This window comes from Chaetura pelagica, unplaced genomic scaffold (assembly GCF_000747805.2).
Source record: "Chaetura pelagica isolate M959 unplaced genomic scaffold, ChaPel_1.0 scaffold360, whole genome shotgun sequence".
NCBI lineage: Eukaryota > Metazoa > Chordata > Aves > Apodiformes > Apodidae > Chaetura > Chaetura pelagica.
Genome location: NW_009951950.1, coordinates 3,298,612 through 3,318,040, shown reverse-complemented (window position 1 = coordinate 3,318,040; position 19,429 = coordinate 3,298,612). Strand labels below are relative to the sequence as shown.

Here is a 19,429-nt window from a genome sequence, read left to right as displayed (position 1 = left end):
TGCTCAGAATTTTTGTTTTGACAGTTATTGCAGTGTGCTGATCTTAGCATCACCTTCTCAGTAGGTATCCACTAATGCCTGTTTGTCATCAGTGTTTGGAGGAAATAAACTTTAATTGCTCCCCAGATGTGATTGTGAAGGGTTCAGTGAACCTTTCTTTCTTTTTTTCAGGTTATAAGACCCTTTTGAAAGGAATTTCAGGGAAGTTCAGCAGTGGAGAACTTGTTGCAATTATGGGCCCTTCAGGAGCTGGGAAGTCAACGCTCATGAACATTCTGGCAGGATACAGGTCAGTGACAATGATGGTCCCAAGTAAAATAAGATCACCTAGCCTAGTGGCTTCTTGGAGACAACAGCAGATGAAATTCTACCCCAGTGTTTGTAGGAAACAGTTATTCCACAGATTTTGAATCAGATTCTTATTGCTTCTATTTTTTCTCCTTGTTCTCCTCTGTTCACGTAGGATTTATTTCTTAAGAAGTTATATCTAAAAATAGGAAGCAATTTAAAGTCCAGAACACACAAAAAAATGTTCTTCATTCTGTGTAACAAATCTGACTCAGTGTCTTATGTTTGTGGTATTTTTTAAATCACATGTTAGAAACACTTGAAAAAAATGACCCTTTTTAGTCAACACTCTCATAATGTTGATGTCTTCTTGACCAAACTGTAATGTGTGAAGTGACTGTAGTTCATCTTCTTTAATCCCCTATTGTATGGCCAAATACAAAGTGACTCTATGTCATTGCTGTTAGGGAATAAGGAACAGAATGGAGAAACCTAAAAGCAATTACTTAAATGGCTGGAGCACCTCTTTTATGAGGACAGGCTGAGGGAGTTGGGGCTGTTCAGTCTGAAAAAGAGAAGGCTCTGGGGGGACCTCATAGTGGCCTCCCAGTACCTGAGGGGGCTACAGGAAAGCTGGGGAGGGGCTTTTTACAGGGGCTTGCAGTGAGAGGACAAGGGAAAAAAAGAGAGATCTAGGTTAGAGATCGGGCATAAATTCTTCAGTGTAGCATGGTGAAACACTGGAACAGGCTGCCCAGAGATGTTGTGGTGGCACCATCCCTGGAGGTGTTCAAGGGCAGGTTGGATGGAGCTCTGAGCAGCCTGTTCTAGTGGAAGGTGTCGCTGCCCATGCAGGGGAGTTGGAGCTCGATGATCTTTAAGGTCTCTTCCAGTCAAAATTCTGTGATGCTGTGATATTTTTTCGGACTACCATAGAAGACAGCACATACTTTGTACTAACTTTGAGTAAAATTTTCAGCAGCATTGTGTGAAACGTCCTGTGAAAGAGAACGTGATAATGAAATAAATCAGTTTCCATCCACTGTATCTGTTTTATTCCATAGTGGGCAATAATTACTTAAGACTTCCACATACTGAGGCCTGTGGCAGCACACATGAAGGCAAGATTCATCCTTGATTATCTTCTTGGTTCATTTCAGAGAGACGGGGATGAAAGGAGAAATTCTCATCAATGGACAGCCTCGTGACCTGCGATCTTTTCGCAAAGTCTCCTGCTACATCATGCAAGATGACATGCTTCTTCCTCATCTGACTGTCCAGGAAGCTATGATGGTGAGCTTTGTTTCTTGCCCTAATTTATTTGCATGGAAGAAAATAAAAAAAACCCTCTGTATATGGTGCAGAGGTTCTTACTCCTGGTAATGTCAAGAGCCATTATCACTGTTTGATCCCCCTCAGTGAAAGTGCTTGGACCTTGATGATGCCTTGAATTCCATCTAAAGCTCATCTTTCTAGGAGTTGTCTGAGCTCCTTTAGCTTTATCGTTTTCAATTTGTGACCAGCATTATGATTTGGAAGAAGATTTGGAAGCTGTACTCCTTAAACCTCCTACAGAATGGAACCTGCAATTTCGCACAGAATGAGCCTTTGTAGGCACCATTTTTTTCTTCAGTGGTAGTGGAGTAACCTTGCTTCTCCCTTTCTCCCCTTCTTCCATGTCCTGACTGCAAAGTGCTATTTTTACTTTAGCATGGTGTCTGCTACTTCTGCTCTTCCATGCCTTTTCTTTAATAAAGGCATTGTATAAAATTTCTTCCAGTTCTTCACATGAGAACAAGAGGAACAGAATAATTCGAAGACTTAGATGCAATGTAAATTCTTCTTACTGTTTTTCATAGTAACAAGAATATTACTAGTTGCTAGCTTGACCAATCAGTCTAAAAGTACCTGTTGCTCAGCTTGAGAAACAAGCCAGGTTTTCTCAGAGGATGTTAAGAAAATAAGGCTAAGGTTGCTCATACTCATATGCTCATAAGGTTGCTCATGTGCTAGCATCAATTCACAGATTCTAAGGCCAGAAGAAATCACTAGTTTTTATATGGCTGATTTTCTGCAAATGTTGTTCTCTGTGAGAAAGTTTTTCTTTTCTTTAGTTTTCTCGAACATTCTGGTCAGTCCCATAGGACCACTTTTGTAGAATTGAGCCTAGATGATACTTGTTGTCTAAATTAATGAATCAAAGCTCTGACAAAAATAATTACTTAACAGTTTAATTGATTCTAATAAGGGTTAATCAAAATGTTTTGTGGATCTATCTCTTGGGATAGCAGATGACAACTCTTACAAGATTATTTCTGTACTCATTTGTTCACATCCTGGAGAATGGCAGTTTGTCCTTATGATATGGATGAAGCACAGAAACCCTGTGACTCTAGCATTGCCTGGGAAGTTAGTGGCAATGTAAAAAGCATGACTTTCCCACCTTCCTCTCAAGCTCTTTGTCTTGCAGAAAGGCCTTTTTTCTAGTATGCTTTTTGTTCAGATGCTTGAGTGATAGCTTACGTCAGGTAGTACTCAGTTACCTACTGCACAAGTGTATGTGATGCTTGTGATTTCAACCTTCCTGACTGGGTTGGAAGAAGTTGTTTACATGGTACATGGGGATGTTGTGCTTAAAACATCCAGTTCAGCTCGTTGCTGTGCTTCTGGCCTGTTCAAAATCAAATTCCATTGTATTGCATTCCAGGTGTCTGCTCATCTGAAACTTCAAGAGAAAGATGAAGGCAGGAGAGAAATGGTATGTATGCTGTCCATCAAACAGAGTTTTTGGGGACACCAGAGAGCTGTCCCCAAAACATCTGTAAGGCATATGTTTTTATCTAACATTGAATTGCATTGGACATGTAATGATAGATTAAATCCTAACCTCACAGTTCACAGGTCTCATGATAAGGGAATGTTTACTACAGTCTATATGAAAATTGCTTTCAGTATGATACTGAGTAAATGCTTGTAAAAGATCTACTGAAGTTAATCCACAGGTTTTGTTAGATTCATTTCAATGTACCTTAGCACCTTGGATTATCTTACATTAATGTCTGAGGGCTCAGGCATCTTGTGTATGACAAGATAAATCGGTGATGTCTAGTGAGTGTAGGCCTTCATTTTTCCAAGGTCTAATAAAAAATTCAGCAGTTCCTGTAACTGCTGAAGAAATTGCTGTGCTCATGTTTGAAAGCATTGATCTTTATGACTGTGCTGGTGGGCATATTGTTGCAATAGACAAGTTAATGCAATTGCAGTTAAGATAGAAACTAATGAATTTTGAAGCTGCATTGGGTGACCGAGGTTTGGACAAGTGGGAAATCAGGCTTAATCATGCACATATCTATTCTAAAACACTGGGAATGAGTTACACAGATTACTCTTCCACATTTTCTGCACTGTCCTGCTTCTCCCTGTGGCTGACATACAACTTTCCTGGGTAGAAGAGAAGTCCTAGTGTGTTTTTGCCCATGGAGACCTGTAACCAAGCTGGACCTGCACTAGGTAGTGTGCCTCTCACCTATCTGCTTGCCATGATTCCTGCCCATCACTTCATCTGACACAGGGCTGTTGTTTTAAAGAAAGTTAGTTGGAGGTGTGTGACAAGAAAAATTGGCATCTGGCATGTTAACTCGTGCATAAAGTGGCTTTCTCAGCTGAATTTGGTTATCTTAGTTGTCTTTAAAGGGCTGGAAATGTGTCCTTTCTACACATTTATTCTGCACTTAAAAGTAGCTGGGTGTGTGTATTCCTAAGGACACTGAAATTTCAGACACCTGTCTCTGCTCAGGTGGAATTACCAGAACACACCGAAGCTTAGCAGAGGAATGGTTCAGTGCTGCACAGCATGTTTCAAAACCATGTATGCCCACAGAGGATAATGCTTGGAGTTAAACAAAAAATAACAGCAGTAGTGAAAGCAGAGATGGTTCATGTTGTTATAAGAGTTGTGAGAAGTGAAACAATAGCTCAGAAAGTGTTTGGAGTATTTTTGGCTATCCTCAAGATGTTTTTCAGTCTAGTATAAGACAGCACCAACAAGGAGACAGGTTGGACTTGATGATCTTGAAGGTCTTTTCTAACCTAAGTGATTATGTGATTCCTCAAGGAGGAAACCTCTGTTAGGTGGGGTTATGCTGAGGGCCAGTGGGGCTCATGTGATAATGTGGCCCCATGGCTAGCATTCAGATTTACCTTCCAGGAAAGCTGGATACTGTTTTTGTCTTTGTTAGAGACTTGTATGTTATTCTAGACAAGTCTTCCAGTGGCTTCGTAACTCAGTTGTCCCACCAATAGAAAGGGAGCTACTGTTGGTATAGGAAGCTTCCAGTGTTCCCTTAAAATTCAATTTTGGGGCTTTCCATGTTTTTTTCAGTGTTCTTTTTCATAAATAGAAAGAAGGGTGAGATTTTAATTTTAGTGCATTTTGTGCTCCCAAAGCCATGCACTGAGGGAACCCTCCATGAGCAAATTAGGAAACCATGCAGGTGACTGCAAGAAGCCACCTTGCAAGACTCGACTGAAAGCAAGTTGTGCAGGAGGAAGGAGAAGATGAGAGGACAGAGGCATGGGAGTGGAGCATGGACGTGAGAAAGTTGTTGCCTCCTGTCTCAGGAAGATGAGAGGCTTCCTGCTTTTCCTCAGATGCCAGTTTAACAATTTTTTTTTTCGCTCATGGAAGCCTAAACTTTACTTCTTGGGCTTAACTGTTTCAGAGGAGTCTCTTATTCTAGTAAAAGATGCCTCTGACAGTAGCTGGCTTGTGATTCTTAATCAGAGGTTTATAAAGGAGAGGGTGAAACTACTTCTGACCCACCTGCTGAAAAGTGTACCCTTTGTCTGAAATGTGAAAATTATGGCAACTTCAAAGGTAGAGCAGCCATTTTTGTGGCTGTCATTTGTCAGTATTTATTTCCAAACTACAACATTTGGCTTTTCTTTAATCTCAGAGAATCCTTGAATATCAGAAAGAGCTCCAGAGAGGGAAACTTAGAAGGATCAACTTATGTTTGTTAGCTTAAGATTGCTTTGATTCTCTCAATTACTGTTTTTTAATGAGCTAAACAGAGATATTTTTTTAATAATTTTTTTTACAAACAGCTGTTAATTTTATTTGTACTTTGAAAGTCTTAATTCATTTACACTTTAGCAAGTTACGCCAAACAAGTTAATTCCCTTGTTCATACTGTTACTGTAATTATAAATAACTCTTTGAGAAAACAACTGTTCTCTATGTATTTATTCAATAGCTATTAGAAGGAGAGTAATTTTCTGGTGTTACTGGCCTGTGCTGGAGGAGATAATTCATGTTATTGTAAATTGTAAGATAGTTGTTTATCATAGATCATTATTATGCACTTTTGTTAGTAAGATCACAGATGCTTGTTTAAAACAGGGACAAGTGAAAAATCCTCCAGTAAACCACAGTTTATGTTCCTGGTTGACCTGAACTGTGTTGCTAACCTGTCCTGTAGCATCCTTCCTAGATATAAAGGGAAGGAGGTAGTTGAGCTCTTCTCTCAGAAAAGGAGGGTTAGTGGGTTTTGTTCTTTTTTACCCACTCTCACTGAGAGAAGTGGCTCCTGAAAATCAAGGTCATGATGCGTGAGAGGTCAGACACTGGTTGGTCTAATCAATTTTTACTGTGTTAGCCACCCCTTCTGGAAGACTTCCTCTATCCAAGCAACTATTATTATAAAAAATGAAAGGTTCCTTTTCCTGTACTTCTGTGAGGTGTTAAATGTCTGGGCTTTCTATCTTGTAAGTGGTAGATTTTATAATTGGGTGATCAATGTGGCTTGGATTCGCTTACTTTATGTCGGTGTTTGTATTGATGCCAAAGAGCTATTTTCCTCATGTAGGCCTACCAGGCCAGATCTGCAGTCACTGAAACAGAGAAATTAATAGCTGCTGGGGTAGTTCTCCTTTTGCTTCAAAGAACCTGGGACCAGCTGTGCCCTTCCTGAGGCTGTGCCTTGAGGAAATCCTGAATATCTGAGAGTATGTGTAACAACTGACTTGACTCTGAGGAGAATGAAAACACTTAAAATCAATAGCTGCACTTTACAGAGTAGACTGTGAAGAACAGATGAGATAAGAGCAGGTCATTGCTGTATAGAAACCACTGATTTTTGTGACCAAGTTCTCCTCCAGTCCCTTGTAAATACAACCAAGAAGTTCTATTAGAAGAAGGTTAGTGGTTTCCCTGTGTAATAACTTCTCATGTGCTGGAAAGTTTTTCTTGTATCAGTGCCATATCCATGGGGTGCTGTAGAAGAACTAATTGCTCCTCCATTTTCAGAGGCCAGGCTGCCATATTGAGACAGGTCATGTAGTACAAACAAGTAGAATTTGGGTCAAAACAGTGAACAGCAGGCTGTTAAGCCCCACCACATCTAATAAATGTTTAAGATCCACTTTGTTATGTTAGATGGAAAAAGGCTTTGGTGCATGTATGGTGAAACAAAGTCATGAGCTTGTTCCTTTCTGCAGAAAAATCAGTAAAGAGGCTTTTATTTTGTGCCAACAGATTGAAATGATGCATTGTTGTGTTTCCACCAGGTAAAGGAAATACTGACAGCCCTCGGTTTGCTGACATGTGCCAATACTAGGACTGGAAGACTTTCTGGAGGCCAGAGAAAGCGTCTTGCCATTGCTTTGGAGCTGGTGAACAATCCTCCTGTCATGTTTTTTGATGAACCAACCAGGTACTTCAAGGCCGATAATTAAAGGTAGACAAATATTGCTTTGTGTGGTAGAACAGTGCTGCAGAAAGGTTATTCAGCTCTAAATCCTTGTAAAAGGCTTATTTTGTGTTGCCTCTAAGTATTGAATAAGCCCACAAGAAATAATTTGATTTGGGTACTTAGTGCCTTGGGTCACTGCTGTAACTGACTGACCAGACGACTATAAACAGTTTCTAAGGGAGACAGAAACTGAGACAGGAAGGGAGAGAGAGAGAGGAAATTATTTTCAGATTTTGGCTTGAGTTTTCTTTTTCAAGCAAAGATAGCTTGAATATAAGCATTCTTAAGTGTGATTTTCAATAATAAATGCAGCGTATTTAGAATAAAATTCTGTGATCAGTCTAGGAAAAGGCTAGGAGAGCTATGAACATGTATCTATTCATTAAAGTCAAGATCATTTAAAACCACAGTGCTAAAACTCAGAAGTCCCTTAAGGCAACTGTTAGAATACTCTTATTTTTCATTCTGAGGCAAGCTTCCATCTTAATTAAAAGACTGACATAACATAACGTTGTACAAACATAACGTTGGCCTATGAGAAAATGAAACTGCAACAGAGGAAATTTATAGAAGGATAATAGTGAGAGACCGAAGTAGCAAATATTTGTGCTAGTTTTAAGTGGTGCCTTTGGACATGTGGATAACAAGCTGCTTCTTTCCTTTTATTCAGTGGCTTGGATAGTGCATCGTGTTTCCAGGTTGTCTCTTTGATGAAGGCTTTAGCCCAGGGTGGCAGGTCCGTCATCTGCACGATTCACCAGCCCAGCGCTAAACTGTTTGAGTTGTTTGATCAGGTATTATTCTCCAACTTGTTCTCTTTATGTGTGGTTTAGGTAAGTTATACTTTCAAGGCTACAGTCATTAAGTAAAAACGTTAATAATTCTAGTCTGTTTTTAATTAGAAGAAATAAATAAATAAGGGCAAAATACATCTACTTGTGTTTTTTCTTCTCCTCTGCCCCTTTCTGTTCTTTACATTTAGTGCTTTTAAAGAATCTGGTTGATATATTTGTGAAATCATTATTATTGCATTTGTGATTTTCATGCCTTCGCCCACCACTGTCCCTGGACACAGGGCTGGCAATAAAGTAAATTAGAGTAATTTAAGAGCAAGAGAGCTTAAGTGCCAGTGTCTGCAATGTTGCTAGTAGATACTCCCATCCTAGCTATACAGGCATAAATCCAGAAGAGTTTATTCATGTGAAACAATAATAATTGAAATTAAGTGAGGAGAAGGTCTTCTGCAGCCTACGCCAGTATGGACCATACATGTTTAGGTTAGATTTAAATTTACTTTAATCTTGTCAGGAGATTCAAATTAGACGTGTGAGAGCTAAGAGAAAACCTACTACACCATAGCTGAACAAGCTCCTGCAGATTGGCAGTCTGGCAAGGAGGTTTCTTTAAAGTCAATAGTATAGCTAATAGTAAGAATAATTAAGCTGTTTCCCATTGCTGTGCTGTTCCACCTCTCCTTCCATTCCTTCATTTACCAGCCTTATCTTTCAACCCAAAATTGCTCTGTGTGGAAATTTGATGGCTCGGTGATACTGTTCCTTGCCTATTTTCAGCATGTGTCTAGGGATGGAATTAGTCTGTTTCCATGTTAATGTACTATAAGTCCTGGAGGGAATGATTCAAACCTTAACCATTCAATTTTCCATTAATTGTAATTCCATGCAAAGGTAGTTCCAAGTAGTGTCAAATCTTCCCAAAGTGCTCTTCCCACAGAGACAAGAACAGGTCAACTAGGTTCATGGTTTGCTGTCATGCAGATAGGAGGGTCAAATATTTTGCTACTATCACTGCATTTTTTGTTTGTTTGTTTGTTTGTTTTTGTTCTGTTTTGTTTTATTATTATTCTTTGCCTTGTTTTCCAGCTCTATGTTTTAAGTCAAGGCCAATGCATATACCGTGGGAAGGTGTTAAACTTAGTCCCTTACTTGAGAGAATTGGGGCTGAATTGCCCAACCTACCACAATCCAGCAGATTTTGGTAAGGACAATTTGAATAGTTTACTTAATATACTTTGTATTTGATTAGCATCTTCAGAGTAATGGGGACCATGATGTGTTTTATACTTAAGTACATTTGTGCATGTGTACGTATAGGTACCCAAATTCAAAATAAACGTATTCTTTTTTTTTCCTAAGAAATTTTAATGCCATCTAGTGGTAAAATCTAGTTAATATTTCCACGGAAATATTAACTAGAAGTGGTGGAAGTCCAGGTCCAGGAAGTTAAAGATAAAACACATTTTTCAGTGTTTCATAGTAATTAATTTTAGTAGCTTTTCAAAGTGACTCCAGTATTGTGGTTTTTTTACTGTAGTATTGTACAACTAATAGCACTGAGAGTTTTTCATTATGTTTCTTAATTTCAAAGAAGCAGTAAGGACCACAAAACCAGACTTTTGTCATTTTTTATTACTAAGACAATCCCATATTCATTCCCTTTCCTATAAAATGGTTCACTTAACTTCCAGGCTGAAGAGAACTGTCTGAAAATTTGCAGAAAGATGCAGTTAAATGTTGTGTGTGTGCATAGGAATTTGTATGTGGCACTTTAGAGTCTGTTTTAGGCAAGACTGCTATTTTTATCAGCACAGCAAAATCAAGGGGCTTGATTAATAAAATAAACAAAAATAAATAATAAGACTTGTAACTAGTTAGTGGTGTAAATCTGTAACTTACCTTCTGGTTTGTGTAGTTATGGAAGTAGCATCTGGTGAATATGGAGACCAGAACAGCCGTCTGGTGAGGGCGGTGCGGGAGAGGATATGTGACACAGACTACAAGAGAGATGTTGGTGGTGAGAATGAGAACCCCTTCCTCTGGCACCGGCCCTCTGAAGAGGTATTTTGTATGTCACAACTAATGGGTATGGCTTGAGGTTGGAGAGAGTGGAAGAGAATTTGAATCCTCAAGTCAGCGGAGGAGGTTTCTGGGCATATTCAGCTGAGGAGAGTGGGGTTTTGTGTAAGAAAACTAAGCAAGATACTGCAAAGAAAGGAGTTTATTCTTTTATGTGTTTCCACAGGATTCTTCCTCCACTGAAGGCTGCCACAGCTTCTCTGCCAGCTGCCTAACCCAGTTCTGTATTCTCTTCAAAAGAACGTTTCTCACCATCATGAGGGATTCGGTAAGACTGCCATTGTAATAACTTTTGTAGCCGAAAGGTCTATTCAGTTGGTTTTGAGGTAATGTAATACAGCTTAAAGGTCCTGTGCAACAGCCCATGCATGAAGATTGTCACAGAATTTCAAAGGAAAGAGGCTGATCTTTCAGTCTTAATGTTAATTGTACCATCTTCATTGTGAACAACAGTTTGCTTCAGAGGAACTCAGAAGCATCTGGGCTAAAAACCTAAAACCTACATCCCTTCTGTGCTGGGAAATTCCTTTATATAGTTGTTTATCCTATTAAAAAGTGAGGGGGAAATTGTACTCGTGTGCCACAAAGTGAGTTTTTCCAGAAAATTCAGGGTAGCAGAGATAATAATTCCAGTGTAATGTAGGATTAGTACTTGAAGTCTTTTGTTTTCCTTGTGAAACAGAAAAAAGATACATAAGATTTTGTTTCTTTGAAAAAGGAGCATATCTCTTTTTCTTTCATTTAAAATCAATATGGAGTAAGTATCAAAAAAAATCATCATTCCCAAGGAAAAAACCACATCTTTCTCCTTTTTCTTAAAGTTAAACACCCGTCTTTGAAATCACTAATTCTACAGTTATGATGTAAGTTCATTAATTGCTTTGGGTGCCTTGTTTGCATTAGCAAAATTCAGTGGAACACTTTATTTTTTACTCAGGAAAGTTTTTCTTGTCTCCTTAAGTAGTTCAGTTGTTATGAATTTAAGAGATAGGATTGTTTACATTGTCTGATTGATGCTTTGAAGTATGCTCTAGATGGGATTGTCCCTTCATTAACAGGTGTAAATTAAGGACATGATATTCCTCAACTAGACCTTACATGCACACCCATCTGAGAGACTCACCCATGTACAGTGTAATTGGTAGTGTTTGGCCAAGTGCTTTTCTCTGTGGCAAATGTGAAATTTAATGAATCTGAGTAGTGTTTATCTGCTGCTTTTTCTGGGTTTTGGAAGGTTTTCAGTACTTTACATGAGGGGGGAAGGACAATATATATATTTATATATTGATGTATAACTTTGACATACCAGTCCTTAGACAAGGGAAAAGAGACACAGTATAACTGGTGGGTGCGTTCTGGATTCAGGGGAGGTAAGTTTGGAAACCAACAGCATTTGAGTCATATGGAGCTCAGCTTGTGTAAATTACCCTTGTGTCAGGCTAAGCTGAGCTTCACTGAGCTCCAGATGCTGCAGCTACACTGCTTTTGCCATGCACCCAGGCAGGTATCACAGAATCACAGGATCTTAGGGTTTGGAAGGGACCTCGAAAGATCACCTAGTCCAACCCCCCTGCCAGAGCAGGGTCACCCAGAGCACATCACACAGGAATGTGTCCAGGTGGGTTTTGAATGTCTCCAGTGAAGGAGACTCCACAACCTCTCTGGGCAGCCTGTTCCAGTGCTCTGTCACTCTCACAGTAAAGAAGTTTTTTCTGATATTTACATGGAACCTCCTATGTTCCAGTTTGCACTCATTGCCCCTTGTCCTATCACTGGACGTCACTGAAAAAAAGCCTGGCTCCATCCTCCAGACACTTGCCCTTAACATATTTGTAAACACTGATGAGGTCACCCCTCAGTCTCCTTTTCTCCAAGCTAAAGAGGCCCAGCAGGGCCTGTTTTAAAGGTTTTTTTCCTGCTCAACTGTGAAGTCTTGTAGTTGTTCCATATTTTATTATTTCTATTTTTCTTCTGTACATCTTGTAGAAATTCTGCACAAACAGCTAATTTATGCCTGGTTAAGTTAGTTTGGTGTGTACAAGTCTGAAATACCTTTTCTGCCTCCATTCTGCTCTGGGAAATTTATTTTCTAGTCAGTCTTCTTGTCCTGATGAATGAGAGCCAGTGGCTCCATGACACTGTCAGACAGTAAGTTTTCAGGTTGTAGCCTTTGCAGTTTCTGCCTTTGTTTACAGGAATAAATTTTCTATACTGTAGATTTCTATACTGTCTGATTGACTCTGGGGAGCTCATTACTGTAAGTTTTCCTCAGCTGAAGCCCAGTTTGCCAGTAGGAAACAACCTTTTCTCTGTAAGTTCTTCTGGGCCTAAGTACTTCTTTTCTGCAATCTGTGTACTGGATTTCAGGCACATTGTCATTGAGTCCAGACTTTCTGATCAGAAACACTACTCTCTCCTTGCTTGTAGGTCCTGACACACTTGCGTATCACCTCACACATTGGCATTGGACTGCTCATCGGTTTGCTCTACTTAGGCATTGGCAATGAAGCAAAGAAAGTCCTCAGCAACTCTGGCTTCCTCTTTTTCTCTATGTTGTTTCTTATGTTTGCTGCACTCATGCCAACTGTACTTACATGTGAGTACCAGTCATACTGTATCATCAATGGACAAGGAGATTACTGGGAGGGTGTTGAAATGTGTGTCTTTGATATGAAAGAACATTTGACTTGTGTTTCTACTTCTAAGACATTTGGAGATAAATCTTGCACTCACTGAACCGCTGTGTAGAGGCAAACAGAAATAGGCTTGTTCAGCGGCATCTCTCTCTCCCCAGCTTTGCCATTGTTTCTCAACCCTGACAGTTCACTGTTACAGTCCTGGACTGGAATTTCCCCTTTTCCTGAGGTGCCAGTGCCTTTCAAATGCATCATGAGCTTTTAGTTGGTTAGGGAAGCTGTAGTAATTTCTCTAAGATTTCTAAGTAATGACTTCTATATGAAAGCAGTGCATTCTTACGGTGTCAGAAGCAAATTCTTGTAGTGTTGACTGTTCATACTTCTTCTGGGTGTGCTGTTACTTTGGATTCCCTGTTGAACCAAAAAGAATAACCAGTTTCCTAAGATTTAACACCATTTCACTTTCAAAAAGCCACCTTGAGGGAGGTTCCTATCATCTGAGTAGACTGGTACGTATTCTAGACAGTGAGCAACTCACAGGGTTGTCCTCTTACATCTCTGATTACAAATCACTGGAACTATTGTTGGTCTGTCAAAGATCTCATACAATAGGGCTGCAGCAGTTCAGGATCAGATATGGATATGTAACTATGTGCAAGAATGTTGCACACTGACAACCTAATTCACTAATATGTGTTCTTTGCAGTTCCTCTTGAGATGGGAGTATTTCTAAGAGAGCATCTGAACTACTGGTACAGCCTGAAAGCCTACTATCTCGCCAAAACCATGGCTGATGTTCCTTTTCAGGTATATGCTCCACTCTTCAATAGAACAAGAAACATTTCAGTCCATAGCAAGTCCACTTGCTGGTATTTTATCATAGAATCATAGAATAGTTAGGGTCAGAAGGTACCTTTAAAGGTCATCTAGTCCAACCCCTCCCCTGTAATGAGCAGGGACCCCTTCAGCCAGATCAGGTTGTTCAGAGCCCCATCCAACCTGACCATGAATGTTTACAGGGCTGAGGCATCTCTCTGGGCAACCTACTTCTATGTTTCACCACCTGAATAGTGGAGAAACTGTCCATATGTGCATGCTGAAGCTTCGGGTCCAAATCAGAAGCACCCTAAGGGTAAACAGCACAACTTCAAAAAAGCAAAGACCTGACCCAGTGTTTTTTTAATAAACAGATTATCATCTTTGGCTTTGTGCAGAAGGGGAATTGAAAAGGGCTGACAGTGAGTGGGATCTGTTTTCTAATGCCCAAGTAGTAAGATAGATATCACAGTCTGTGACAGATGTATTTGTTCTCCTCAGCCATTCCTGTCATGTAATGGAAGGGCTGAGAGCTGTGAATCAACTAGAACTCCCTGTGTTTTTATCTTATTCAGAGTAACAGTGAATGTTTGCCTTTAATGGACTAACTCCAAGCATGTCTCCTTGCAGATCATGTTTCCTGTGGCTTACTGCAGCATTGTGTACTGGATGACTTCACAGCCATCTGATGTGCTTCGATTTGTCCTCTTCGCAGCCTTGGGAACCATGACATCCCTGGTGGCTCAGTCACTTGGTCTTCTCATAGGTGCAGCCTCTACATCCCTCCAGGTACCGATGGTGTTTTGTGGCCTCACAGGAACCCTGTTGTCTCCTAACCCTGACTGATTCCTGTGGCTGCTGCTGTGTCACCATGGCATTTGTTGAGAGGTGACAGGCAAAAAGTTCTCTTGGTCTGATACAGCTCCTTGATGCTTCCCATTAGCATCAGCTGAAACTGCTGATGATTATGATGATAGGAAGTTCCTTCTCTGTCTCAATGGGACTGTCCCTGTCCCTGCTTGAGCAGGTCTTAGAAACTGTAGGACTAGTGCATTTCTGTGCACCTACAAAGTGGAGGTAGGCTGTGAGGATCAGTAGCTCAGGAGGGGGTTCTTCAAAAAGGTTGCATGAGGCAAGTAGGAAAAGGCTTATCCAGAAGCTAAACCTCAGCACAGGAAGGGAGAGAAGCAGCTGTTGGCATGACTGTGACACTGGAAGCTGGCTGTGTAACTCCATTCTGCTTTCTGGCAGAAGGTGTGCTGAGGTGGCTGTTGCACAGCAGAACTGTTCAGTGGTGCTTGTAATAACAGATGGTATTGACATTAATATGCATTGATGCTGTTGTGATTTCTGCAGTAGAAGACTTGATTTCCTCTGTGCCATCCTGTGGAGACCAGCTTAGCCCTGTTGTATAGAGAGAGCAGGCTGGAACTGGGCCAGTTTCTCTGTATCTTCCCTACCAAAGCTACCCAGCAGGAGATGTTCCCTATCCTCTTCACCACCTTTTAGGACCAGCTGAAGCTACTCTGCATGTGGAGTTAATGAGGAGGGAAGTCTGTGTGTCATCAGTCGGGAGTGAGTGAGGAAGGATAATATTTAGCATGAGGAGTCTCATACAAATCTCAGCAAACCAGAATCTTCAACTAGTAGAAGTGTTTAGAAGAGGAGAGGGACTCCTTTTCCTTTACTAATAGCATGAAATCTTACAAGAAACTTTGCCCAGAAAATTTAGTAATTTCCTGGTATTTGGAACTGTGATAATTTTGGGGAGTAGTGTTATAAGAACAATTTGTATGGCATCACTTCTCACAGCCTAAAGAATGAATTTGCACTGCCTGTTTGGATTTGGCATAGAACAGAGGATTTGCCATAAATCTGCTCTTTTAAAGGCTGCACTGGAGGTCAGGACATTCGATGAAAGAGCAAGTTAATTTTTTTCTGTGGCTGACAAGAGGCTGTCTATTCCTTCTCTTCACAGGTTGCCACTTTTGTGGGCCCAGTTACTGCTATCCCAGTTCTTCTGTTCTCTGGGTTTTTTGTCAGCTTTGATACCATCCCAACATACCTCCAGTGGATGTCCTACATTTCCTATGTCAGGTACTGCCAGGGAGGTCATTAACCTCACACCTTGGAAATGCTGTTTGTTTGCCTTTGCTTGGTTATTTTGGGTGCCAAGGAGACTTATGTTCACAGCACATTCTTTTAGAATATAAGCCTGCATATGATGTATACCACATTATCTTGCTGCATTTTATGTTGTCTATGGTGTGAAATAAATAGGAATATTTAGTACAGGTCATCAGATGCAAGTCCCATGACAGTCCCCTTGAATTCAGTGGGATTGCACAACATGCAGATCTCCATGGATTTTGCAGTAGTGCATTTCTGAAATAAGAGGAGCAGTGTGCCCAACTGAGAAATGGATGCCAGCACCTAATTTAGGAAGAAAATGCTGTCTCCTAAGTAGACTTGTTGGATGAAGATCTGTTTGTAAGTTTTACAATAGCACTTCCACAAAAGGCATGAGATTTGTGTAATCTCTAATGTAAAGTAGTGTATCAAGAGCCATAGGCATGATATATCCTGTCCGTGTCAATCACTCTCACTGTCTGAGACAGCTGTGTTAAAATGGGATGATTGCTATCAGGAAACCTCTGGAACCTAGCACAGAGGGATAATTTGGATACCTGTTTATAGCTGAAATGAGGGAAGGTGACTTTTCCCATCCTCCTTTTCCCCACCCTGCCCAAGGTGCATTATTACTGAGAAAACCCAAACTAAAATACCCTCTCATTTGGCAAATGAGGTCTTACACAGTGGCCTGTTAAAGACTAAGAGACTGCACCCCCTGAGTTAGTAGCTAGTATTCAAGGTGAGGCCTTAAACCATTGTCTAGTCCATGTGGGATCTCCTGAAGCCAGCAGGAGCTGTTGTACACGTGGGATCCATGATGGTGTATGTGCTTGCAAGGATAAATCCTAAGGGCACCCAGTGACAGGGATATGTGGCAACTGTGCCTTGCTAATGAAACTGTAGCACATGGAAGGGAGAGAGGAGAGACATTCTGGGTTGACGCCAGCATTAGTGTATTCCTGACTTAAACATAATTGTTTTCCTGTTGCTTAATTAAAAAAAAAAAAAAAAAAGAAATTTATGGTGCCATTTTTAAAAGGGGGATTTCTGAAGATGAGGTGCGATTAGTCTGCTTTGTATTTGAACATTCTCTGGAGAAGTGGCACTATACATTAACTAGAAGCAGTTTAAGGCAAAACTTCTGTCCTTGTTCAGTCTCATAAAATGCCAGTGACATTGTAATTTGCTTCACTGCAACAGGGGTAGAACTTGCCCCTAGACATATACATCAGAATGATACTGAACCCCTCAGTGTTTGCAGCCACACTCTCATAGGGGTTCTGTTGCTGGTGGAGTACTTCTTAAACAGACAATGTCTGGGCTTTTCCTTGTGATCCATCCTTCTTCTTTCCAGATATGGATTTGAAGGAGTTATTCTCTCCATCTATGGGCTGGATCGAGAAGATCTGCATTGTGACAAAGATGACACTTGCCATTTTCAAAAATCAGAGGCCATTCTGAAAGAACTGGATGTAGAAAATGCCAAACTGTACCTGGACTTCATTGTTCTTGGAATTTTCTTCTTCTCTCTGCGCATAATTGCCTACTTTGTTCTCAGATACAAAATCCGGGCAGAGAGGTAAAGGAAAAAGAGCTGAAAAGATGCAGTAGGAAGATCTGTAGACTTACAATAGAGGGCACTTGACATTGTCTCACTGTGGCAGGCCAGTCTCCAGTGCCCAGCTAGATGCTGTTACGACCTAGCCTATAGAGAACCACAATGGGATAGTGGACATATAGTGTTAAGCCAATCAGTCCAGTTGGGTTGGGTCATGTTTTCATTACACTTTCTAGCTTTAACTAGGAAGAAGACATAGAAGGGAATTCTACACCACAGAATATCAATACCAAGGCAGCATAACTAAAATAAAAAACCTGGCTGCTGGAACTTTCCTTATGAAAACCAATTTCATGGTATGGTAATGCTAGTCCTGGTAGCCTGAATGGTACGATGTCACCTATAGGTGACAAGGTCATGAGATGCAAAACTAAGAATGCAAAGAAATAAAGAGCCTTTCATCTTTTTAAATTCAGAATTTCATCTTTGCAGTTTTCTATGCATTATTTTGCAGTTCTTTTCCACAGAATTACCCCTTCTGGCTGAAAGTCTGTATATGTGTTAATTAATAAGGTAAAGTTATCTTTTTCATAAGGATACTTTTTTTAAAAAAATCGGAAGTGATTCAACTTATTCTTTTTGTTTCTGTCTAAATTCAGAATTCTGGTGCTTTACTTATCGAGCTGGTCTCATGTCTGAAAATTGTGATGATGGGAAGAAAAGGCAGATTCTGAGTCTGCACTAAAGCTGTGGTCCAAATTTGGAAGCAACAACAGATAGCACAGGCAGTCAGACATGTTCAAGCTGTCACTGAATGATTGAAAAACATTCATTTGCAGTCTTTTAAATCCTCAATATTTGTGATATTTAAAATACTAACTATGCTCAGTATCTGTTTGATCTACCTCCTGTGAGTGAAACAATCAAAGCACTCCAAGGCTTATCTTTTTAAATTGTAAAAGCATGAACCTATCCCTAAAGCCTGAGCAATTGTTAAAGCCTGATGCAATGCAAGATCTGTCCACAACTCAAAACTTGGGGTATTGTGTTAAAACACTTGTGACTGCCTCAAATGGCAATACTGTGTGTAGGTGTCTCCTCAAAATATGCAAATGAACATGTAATACTGCAGGTCTAATTATGCCAAGCAGTTTTGTTCTCATCCCAAAGCCTACATGCACAACCTGGGAATTAACTCATCTAAACACCAATGAAACTGTTAAGAGAAGCATGCATTTGTTTTGCATATCCCACTTTTGTGAACTTGACAGGGGGAATTCTGTTTCCAAGTTGATGTGAATTTTGTCACTGATTTTCATGGGCTTGGATTTTTGACCCAAAATGAAACTGTGGGGCCCATGCCCATGTGGGACACCCCAGCAAACTTCTGTGTGAATTCCACTACCTTCTGCCATTACTGTGCATTTACCCTAGTGCCACAGACCTCTAAGTCAGACCTAGAAATTCTAATAATGTGTTGTTCCTATCAGAATGTGCAAGTCTTGTAGATTGGAGGCAGCTCAATGTCAGCAAACCATTCAGGAGATCAGCAGCTCATGACAGTAGAGTAGGTGAAGAGAGACCTTGCGCATCTGCTGGCCACCAGCAGGGCTGTTTTCAAAGACTCCGTGGCTACATCTCTGCTAGCAAACTAAACAGTGCCAGGGCCAGCTCTGTTAGTCCTCAGACAACTGAGGCTGGTAGGAATGGTCCCTGTACTGTACTAACTTCTGAACACAGCCCTAGCATTGTCTGGAAAAACTCTGACTGTGCTGGGCTCTGCAGCTCTGCCATTTAGCAGTGAAGACAACTTTTTCCCAGTTTTCCTGGCCCATGCCATGTATTTACCAATACAGACTTATACCATGTGCATCTGTTAAATTCAGGATGCTTGGATTAAGCCTGTGTTCTGGAACATTGTAAGTTAAGTCACATGATTTAGGAATGTTAGCTGAACTTTTCCTGAAAGGAAGATTGACCTGTGAAGCCGATGTCAATCTTTACTGCAGAAGAAAAATGAAAACCACTCTGTACACAGCCTCTTTGTGTAGTCTTGTTGCTGTTTGTTGTTTGTTTGTTTGTTTTTTCACAAAAAGGCTTTTATACAGCTCTGCAGTTTTTCCAGGCATAGGCAAAAGCAGGTGTGGGCCTATATGGCTGTCAGATATCAGAAATTAGGAATTTTGGCTATTCTAGATAATGCTCATAATTGTGAACAGTTTTAAAATAAATCAGAAGCTGAAATTCCTTGGCACAACATGCCATAATTATTTCAGGACTCTCAAAGTATTTGTGAATATTACAGGTGGTTGAATGCTTTTCACAAGCAGACAAAAGATTACATTTGCCAAATTACTCTTTTGTTGCACACTG

At 40.4% G+C, this 19,429-nt stretch overlaps 1 protein-coding gene across 4 annotated transcripts in view; it reads left to right on the top strand.

Moving 5' to 3' along the window:
* ABCG1 (ATP-binding cassette, sub-family G (WHITE), member 1) overlaps positions 1-17,531 on the top strand; it is a 50,813-nt gene extending 33,282 nt beyond the window's left edge. Inside the window, exons 2-14 of one of the 4 annotated variants that reach the window (XM_009998030.1) lie at positions 172-289; positions 1,449-1,581; positions 2,996-3,046; positions 6,856-7,001; positions 7,711-7,834; positions 8,921-9,035; positions 9,750-9,848; positions 10,048-10,181; positions 12,341-12,509; positions 13,256-13,356; positions 13,996-14,154; positions 15,344-15,462; positions 16,853-17,531. In XM_009998030.1, the coding sequence (XP_009996332.1) occupies positions 172-289; positions 1,449-1,581; positions 2,996-3,046; positions 6,856-7,001; positions 7,711-7,834; positions 8,921-9,035; positions 9,750-9,848; positions 10,048-10,181; positions 12,341-12,509; positions 13,256-13,356; positions 13,996-14,154; positions 15,344-15,462; positions 16,853-17,081 (1,697 nt within the window). In that variant the 3' untranslated portion in view covers positions 17,082-17,531. Of the gene's footprint in view, positions 1-171; positions 290-1,448; positions 1,582-2,995; positions 3,047-6,855; positions 7,002-7,710; positions 7,835-8,920; positions 9,036-9,749; positions 9,926-10,047; positions 10,182-12,340; positions 12,510-13,255; positions 13,357-13,995; positions 14,155-15,343; positions 15,463-16,852 lie in introns of all 4 variants that reach the window. The other 3 variants (XM_009998038.1, XM_009998022.1, XM_009998013.1) reach the window with 3 other exon arrangements.
* Positions 17,532-19,429: the final 1,898 nt, after the last annotated feature.